The sequence below is a fragment of the Pseudomyrmex gracilis genome, unplaced genomic scaffold (genome assembly GCF_002006095.1).
Source record: "Pseudomyrmex gracilis isolate BER0280 unplaced genomic scaffold, ASM200609v1 scaffold_4, whole genome shotgun sequence".
NCBI classification, from domain to species: domain Eukaryota; kingdom Metazoa; phylum Arthropoda; class Insecta; order Hymenoptera; family Formicidae; genus Pseudomyrmex; species Pseudomyrmex gracilis.
Genome location: NW_018020588.1, coordinates 517,156 through 526,154, shown reverse-complemented (window position 1 = coordinate 526,154; position 8,999 = coordinate 517,156). Strand labels below are relative to the sequence as shown.

Below are 8,999 nucleotides of genomic sequence, written 5' to 3'. Positions count from 1 at the left end.
TCTTTGTTCGAGAGATCCCGCCAAGGTAGAAATTTCGAGAAACCGCAATGGCGTCGGGTGAAACTGATCGTGTGTTATCATTTCCTTTAGTTGAAGATCTAGGATTCTGAAAGCTATACTCGCAGATTCATCGTAAAGGATAAATTCTCGCTATTCTATGTACTTACTGACGCCGAACAGTCCCTCGATCGAAACTTTGATATCCGGCGGTCGCAATATAGGACTTTGTGGTCCAGACACAACGGGAATTACTTGATTATATAGAAGCATTTAAATATACTCTTCTATTTCAAAAAAAAAGGAATATAAATATTATAGTAAAATGTATTGCAAATTACGGTAAAAAATAAACAACAACGAAAAAATAACTTTATCAACAATGAAAAAAAACTTTATACCACAATACATGAATACCAATATTACATTTAACTTTCTATCTGTTTAAAAAAAGTTAAAGTAGTTTTATAATTTGTGTGTATTTATTATTTATTACTATAAATATTTTCTTTCCAATAAAATTTAAAAATTTTAACATTGTGAATTATGTTGTAGCGTTCAGTACTTTCTATATGCTCAATATGTTTTTTTTTTTTTTTAAACAAGATTTTCTCTATACTTCTCAGAAATTAAAATTCACAATTTAGCTACTGGTTTGTTTTTCTCGATTTATCATAGTAATCGTAAGTAATAACAACAGCGCTGTTTTGACCGATTGTTCTTTAAAGTTTTCGATTATATAGTTATATCGCGTTGCAAAACAGCTCAGATCAACAAACAACACGTGCCGAATCCATAAACCTAACTTATGATTTCTGATTGGATACTTTTCATTCAGAGGGGATGAGGAAAACATGAGAGGGATGTTGTCGAATTTACTTTCGATCACTTTTAACGCATTTGATACTCGTCTTTTGTCCAGTGCAGTGTTGTGTGTATTATTTATTACTTTTTTCTTCAAAAATGTTTCACACTGAAAAATCTCGCACAAATGTACAATCGTCGCTGTTTGTAAGTTTTCGAAAATAAAAAAAAAACAAGATAGAATTGATATAGGTGTTTCACTAAGATTTGTTTTCTGTCGTTTAAACCAAACTGTTTTTGTTGGCTTTTGCGGAATACATTTAAATACTCGTAGGGACGGTGTTATTTGAACTCATATATCTGTGAATATTGTGATAAGAGTTTCGCGAGCGAAGGAAAACTTATTGCACATGGCCGCACGTGCTATGGATTCAGAATTATGATAGTAAGTATTTCGAAAATATTTTACAACAACGGAAGTTGTTCTGATAAGATAAGTTGTACTGTGAAAATCGTTTTCTATCACTATAACGTACTTCTTAATCGAGTTTTGCGAAATATAGTTGTATACTTTGTTTTTTTTTTTTCTTCTTGAAACACACCGTCATACATGTCTTTCTATTCATCACAGTTATCCACGCTCGAATCAATCAGCAATCATATTCATGAGCGTATGAGTAAAAGACCCAAACAATGGGAGGTAAGCTTTTCGAAAATATTAGAAGATGATCGAACCTTGATGTGCTCTCTGCTGAGATCGATTATTGCTTTACCTGTCTGTTAACGAAATATAACATAACTAATGTTAATGTTATCATCTTTTTTAAAGCCACTAAAATGTAATTACTGTTTATGGAAATTTAATACCGTGGAAGAAGTCATTGCACACAGGAAATCATGTAAATATTTAGTATCGAAAAAAATACTGGTGAGTATTTCAAAAATATTTTACGACGATAGAAGCGACATTTTAGTAGACGACTTGCACGAGTAAACTCGTTTTTTTCATCACATTAACGTATTTCATAGTAGGCTTATGTGCAGTATAATAGATATGTATAATATTGTTGTTTGTTTTTAAAACATTTTATTTATCATCAAACATCACGAAACATAGGAACAACTGTACACAAGTCTTAGGGTGATGTGGGCCGACGAACAGTTTACAATGATATCGGTAAGCTTTTGACAAATATAAGATGATTGATACCTGATCTCTCTGGTAATTGTCTAAAAAATCAAGTTTTCTCGCTTTATCGATTAGATGAGTTGAATAATTACGCACTATTTTATAGTTACCTTCTACTTCGGCAGCGACGCTAAGAGACGTAATTAAAAATCCTGTTGATTTATTTCTTGCCCTATCTAATATTATGGTAAGATTTTCGAAAACATTAGGATCAATGAAAACTAATGTAATAAAGAATGAATCGCAATAATTTCTCGTCGTTTTACCTTTGCGACTTTTCATTTGCGAAATATAGTGTAATATTTTTTAGATGTCTCCTCCTCCTCCTGCGCCATCAACGTCAAAAGACAAAAGTTCTGTACAGAAATCTCCAGAAAAACAAGTAACACTACCAAAGTACACTGGCACCGAAAAAGATCGTGCCACAGAATCTGAATCCAGTACGGTAAGTAAAATTTTCGAAGACATTAGAATCAATGAAAACTCTCTGATCTAATAAACAGTGAATCGCAATCATTTCTCGTCGTTTTATCTTTGCGACTTTTCATTTGCGAAATATAGTGTAATATTTTTTAGATGTCTCCTCCTTCTCCTGCGCCATCAACGTCAAAAAACAGTTCTGTACAGAAATCTCCAGAAAAACAAGTAACACTACCAAAGTACACTGGCACCGAAAAAGATCGTGCCACAGAATCTGAATTCGGTATAGTAAGTAAAATTTTCGAAAACATTAGGATCAATGTAAACTAATTTAATAAAGAATGAATCGCAATTATTTCTCGTCGTTTTACCTTTGCGACTTTTCACTTGCGAAATATAGTGTAATATTGTTTAGATGTCTCCTCCTCCTACGCCATCGCCATCAAAAGACGGTTCTGTACAGAATTCTCCAGAAAAACAAGTAACACCACCAAAGTACACTGGCACTGAAAAAGATCGTGCCACAGAATCTGAATCCAGTGCGGTAAGTAAAATTTTCGAAGACATTAGAACCAATGAAAACTGATCCAATAAACAGTGAATCGCAATTATTTCTCGTCGTTTTATCTTTGCGACTTTTCATTTGCGAAATATAGTGTAATATTTTTTTTTAGATGTCTTCTCCTCCTCCTACGCTATCAACGTCAGAAGATTCGAGTGAAGAGAGGAAATCTCCAAGAAAATCTCCAAAACGAGTCTTGGATGCTGAAAAAGATCGTGCCACAAAATCTGAATTCAGTTCGGTAAGTAAAATTGTATCGGAAACAATAGAAAACGATGTGCGAATAGATTGTTGCGCCAAAGTCACTTTCTTCTGTCACTCTGATATGACAGTCAGCTGTTTGCTGCTATATTAAAGCCTTGTGTAATATATTTGTTAGGAACCGTTCTCTCCTCCGTCGAAAATGTTTCGTTCCAGTGACAAAGATACAAAAGAACATCAAGACAAAACGAGTATAACTGTCATTGATAGTAAAACATGTGATGATAGAAACAATGCATGCGCAAAAGTAAGTTTTTCGAATTTATTACTAAGACGACGGGAGCATTGATGTGAAAAGAGATTACTGTTCAAAAGTTATTCTCCGTCGCTATAAAAAATTCGATCGTTGATTTTAGTGGAGTTGTTCACTATAATCGTTACTTTCTTTTTCACAGGAAACGAACGTGTCTTCTGTTTATTAAAATTCCAATACCGGATGCATTAAAACTCATATTCCACAGTGTTGCAAAAAATACAAAAAATAGTATTTGTTTCCGGTGAGAAAATTTAAAAAATATTTATAATAGTATTAAGCTTGTATGGAGATGTGTCTTATAAATAGTTTATAATATAAACACTATGTGATTATTTCAGGCTGTAAGTTTAGTTTGAAATCGACTGTGTAGAGTTGAGCGCATTTTTCTGATCCGTATTTATTATAAGTTGTAAAATGAAGACTGAGAATATCCACTCTGAACTAATAACAAGCTTGACACACAGGATATTGTATTGTCATAATAATTCTAGTTCAATATAACGTAAACTAGAATAACAAAAAAGAGGTACGGTCGACGGAAAGTATCACCGTATTTGATCACTTTGTTACTTAGATTACCTAGATTTAAGTACATGTGTTATTAACTGTAGTCTAGAGTTGCAATGTTTAATGTTTTACTATTTGAGAAGTACATGTTAGAAGACAAATCTGTTACAGTCTAAAAAGTACATTTGATTTATGTGGAATTCATATCTAATATGCTTCTTACTTTTCTTTACTCTACTCTGTTTTGCACTCTTATGTTCATTTTATACTTACCTGATATATTTGCGTGTATGTATATATATGTATATGTATATTTATATATATTAGTACATATATTACGCATTATACGTATCTAATATATAAATTTATATTTTTATGTATATATATTATTATATATGCGTACATTATATGTACATTATACGTACATTATATGTACGTATAATGTACATATAATGTACATATATGTACACTACATATATATGTACATATATATATGTATATATATATATATTGTAGTCAAAGAGTTTAACATTGTGATAGAATAAAGTCTTATAAGTTCTGATACTAGATGCATGTGTCAACAGTTAAGTTTATACTTACTAATTTTCATACTTTGCAAGAAGCGCCTGTATACCCTTTCTTTTCGTAACTTCAGAGTCGAGTAAATGAAGAAAAAACACTATTACATCTATATTCAGATGCTATAAATAAACACAGATAGATACACATCCAATAAATATGTAAAGGTTGTTATATATACGTATATAACGAATACAGTGATACGAAAAAGTTTAAAAACATTGCAACTCGTCTGCTCTTTTACAAACCAAAGTATTTTTGATCAGCTACCATTAATAGAATCAAGTTTTTAATTTTTACTGTAATGAGACATCGATACATTTTTTTTAAATTATTACACACAGTTGTATGTTCGTATTACAATAGTATTTATATCAGTAATAAGCGTGTCCCTTCTCGCAAGCAGGTAGAACAGGTTTGATTGAGATGAAGAGTCTTCTGTTTGTTTGCGAGTATTTATAAACTATCAATTAAGCAGTAATTAATGAGTTATTAATTTGTAAAATGAATGATACAATGTGAAGACATAGCTCAGCTTTTGACACACTTGCCACGATTGTTAAACGCGCGGCAACGCGTTCTAATGGAAGATGATTTCGGTTTTTTTAACCAAGCTACATAATTAATACATATAGTTTGATTTAATCACTTTAAATAACTAACAAAAAAATTTGATTTAAAGATCGCTTGTATGTTTTAAATCAAATTAGTTTTATTAATTATTACGCTTAATTTTACGGATCTTTCTAAATTACTAACTCATTAATTATTGCAAAACTCGCGAACTAGTAAAAGTCTCTTCGACTCAATACAACTCGCTCAACTTGCTCACGAAAGGTAGCTGTTGCTAAACACTTTTATATAGTAGATAAATATATATATTTTACAATATGTATAGTAAAGCAATGTGCAAAATTTTCAATATGAATATAATAAAAATCAACAATAAAGATTAGAACATGACAACTGCGCATCGAAATTTGTGTAAATATTTTCACAAAATTTATACAAGAACTCTATCTTAAAAGTCCAAATGTATGTGTTCTGTCTGTTCTTACGAAAAAGTTTGTTCTTCGCGGCGTATGCGCCGGAAATATCGCCGGCGTACAAATTCGCCGCTCGAGCCGACCAGCACCGAAAAAATCGCAGGGTGAAAGCACACACACAAGCGAGAACTGCGTCCGCCAATTGGCTTTTGAAAATCTGCAGACATATGTCTTGTTAAGAAAAAGAAACAATACGCTTTAATCATATTAAAAATTGAAAACACATACGTGTCAAAAAAAAAAAAAATAAAATAAATTGCGTTGCAAAGGTGGGGAAATAGACGCAGAAAAATGAGAAGCCAAGGTTTGATATTTTAAAACATCAATTTAAATATATAACCAATAATTCATTCACATACAACATGTGGTATATATCTCCTTTAATATTAAAAATTAAAACTTATAAATCATGCATATAAAAAGTGTGTATCTTTGTTGTTGTTGCTTCTTCTTTTTCGCTTATTATTCCCTTATAGTCCGCTGCGTATATGCACGTTTTACAGGCCTATAGGTACAGACGGGTAAAGAAAATCGTGGTTCATCAGCTTTCCTTTATTATCGATTTCAGACCAACAGCAGCGTCGCATTGAGCATTGGTTCGGCTCGCCAAGAAATATTATACGGATCGATTCCTCTTTGCGAATCGAGAGAAACGCGGGATCTCGAGCCGAGATCCACGCAAGACAAGCGCGCTCTTGTCTTTTTTGCAGGACGAAAAGGACACGCACGGCTTCTCCGTGTTTTTCTTCCAACGAGAAAAACGAGCAAATCGAAAGAAGAGAATTTAGTCGTCGAAAATCGAAATGTGAGATTTTCGAAAGATTACCAAACTTTGTTTTTTTTATTTTTCTTAATTATTCTTTCCTAAACAGTATCAACACTTGGGATGGTTTTAATATAGAGTTAATTATGTTAATTATCAATTTAACAATTGTTCAAAATTGTAAAAATAAATTTTCTTCGATTTACTTCGATTCGCTCATTTTTCGCGAAATCGCTCCTGATGGGCTCTGTGTGTATGTGTGTGAGTGTATCCCTATAGAAAAATCCAAAATGGAAACAAGAGGGCTATCGGTCGACGTCTTGACACAGACGTCGTTCGCAAAAGGCTATAAAGAGCTAACGACGCGCGACGATGAAAACTTTCGCCGAAAAAGTCCTCTCGCCCTCGACATATAATATATTGTCACTAAAGATGCTTCGAATCATCGATACCCGATTGCTGTCAGACGGTCGATAATCAAAAAGGCAATCACGCATATATTCATCACATTGCTCGATACTTAAAAATATGTACCGATGCTACAAAAAATATCAATATCGTCCATACATTGTAATTGAAGAATTATTGGCGTTACATTTCATTAATCGCGCACTTTTCATTTATCGCGCGAAAGAGAGCGTCCGAGGTATCGATACACACGTCTGGATTTTATATATATATATATATATGTATATATATATATATATATTTTTTTTTTGACCGACACACTTCCACGCACATGCACAAATTTTCGTTACGAGCCGAGAAGTTCTGAGCCGAAGTGCGAGAAGAAAACGCTCTTCGTTATTCGTCGCGCAATGCTTCAACGGTGCGCTCAATGGAAATGGAAAGGAAGCGACACGGGAAAAATCTCCGGCGTGGATCTACAAGCCTGACCCGTGTCTCTGTAAAATGATATAACTAAGTACAAATGACACACACGACTCGCCTTGTATTTTACTCGCCACTCTCGTCTCGTTTACCTGTTGCACTCGCTCATGTCTCTCTAATTGGACTTCTCATACTTTGTATCAGTATATATTCTTCTTTCTCTCTTTTTCTCTCTCTCTCTCTCTCAGTACAATATAATACAACCATAATAGCCATGATCGCAGTAATGAGATGGTGTAGTAATAATAATAATAATAATAATAATAATAATAATAATAATAATAATAATAATTTCATAATCATAATGTATATATATTATAATATATAATATATATAATAATCATAATATAATAAAAATCACCATTATCTCCACCATCGCCATCGTCGTCGTTATCAATAATGTATTTATAATATTTATACTGTGATGTGTTATGTTTGTGTGTTTGCACGTGTGTATCCATACAATTACATCATCGTATCGCCGCGATTATATATATAAGTGTATAATTACAATTACAATCGTACTTATTGGTATATTCACAACTTAATAATCGATATATCGCCACCGTTTCTTTTGTTTTTTTTTCTTCTCCTTTTTTTTTTGTTTGTTGCTAAAAACAATACGCAATTTATTGTAGTTTGCTCTCGTTTTTTTTCTGTCGTTCGTCGACCGTTCTCTCACGATCATCAATTATTATTCATTATTATTGTTGTTGCTTAATTGTATGTACAGAAGAGGTATATATTCAATAATATCAATTAGTATCATATAGTATTTATAATAATTTTTAAGTTTACGCTTCACATGACTACTGTGTGTGTGTGTGTGTGTGTCTGTTTTTGTGTGTTTGCCTCTAAAAAAAATCGCTTTACACCTCTGTAGTAGTAATTTTTTCTCTTTTTTGTGTTTTTCTTCTTCTATTCTACTAGCGCGCATTTCTTTTTTTTTTCCAGGATTCTCTTATAACTCTCTTTCTCGGAGAATAAAACTTTCAAAAACACACCGGATCTGTTGAACTCTTCAAGAACGAGTTTGCGTCTGCCGAATCATTGATGTCCCGATCGGAGATCGTCAGCGCGAGGAAACGGGACAAATTCCGTACGTCGGAATTCCGGAGGTGAGGATGAGGCCGGAGTCGAGGAAAGAGACTCCGGAAGAGTCAACGCAGATCGCGGAAGAATGTTGAAGTTATTGCTCTGGCGATTGGTCCTCTCCCTTGTCTTGGCAGGGGAGAAACGAGCTGGAAACTCATTCGGGAGCATCGCTGATCGGCAGGCGTCTCTGTGAATCGATCGGGAATTCAACAATCGACTGATGATCTAATATTTGTTTGTCGTAAAAAGTTTTTCGAGAATATAATAGACACGCGGGAAATCGGTAACGCGCAAATTTTTTGCGCCTACAAACGCAAGTGTTTTTTTTTTTTCTTTTCTTTTACACTAACTCTTTTCGTCACACAAACAAACTGGTTTCACGAAAAATCAGATGACTAGAATCAAGCTTGGAAGTTTCGGTACATCCACCGAGTGTAGCGCTGATGAAAATCATCTCCGAGCGTGACGTCGATTGTGATTTCGATTCTATGCGCTTCTACACTCTCTCTCTTTCTCTTTCTCGCGAAACAAAAGGGCTTTTAGAGAAAGAATTCTTCGCCTGTCTACGATGTCACCGGAAGTACCTTCGCGACGGGATCCTCCCATCGTCGGCGTTTCCGGCACTACGC

The 8,999-nt window shown here is 33.7% G+C and overlaps 1 protein-coding gene across 1 annotated transcript; it reads left to right on the top strand.

Annotated features, from left to right (window-relative positions):
* The first annotated feature begins 1,201 nt into the window (after positions 1-1,201).
* On the top strand, positions 1,202-3,845 carry LOC109856279 (extensin-like). Its single transcript, XM_020431365.1, has 11 exons — positions 1,202-1,246; positions 1,433-1,501; positions 1,631-1,729; positions 1,919-1,978; positions 2,097-2,177; positions 2,301-2,435; positions 2,567-2,698; positions 2,826-2,954; positions 3,085-3,213; positions 3,352-3,480; positions 3,828-3,845. Exons 1-11 carry the CDS (start codon positions 1,241-1,243, stop codon positions 3,843-3,845), a joined length of 987 nt encoding a protein of 328 aa, XP_020286954.1. The 5' UTR covers positions 1,202-1,240.
* Positions 3,846-8,999: the final 5,154 nt, after the last annotated feature.

Coding starts and splice junctions, on each gene's coding strand:
- LOC109856279 (XM_020431365.1), top strand. Junction 1,502..1,630: donor AAAGACCCAAACAATGGGAG/GTAAGCTTTTCG, acceptor TCTTTTTTAAAG/CCACTAAAATGTAATTACTG. Junction 1,979..2,096: donor AACAGTTTACAATGATATCG/GTAAGCTTTTGA, acceptor ACTATTTTATAG/TTACCTTCTACTTCGGCAGC.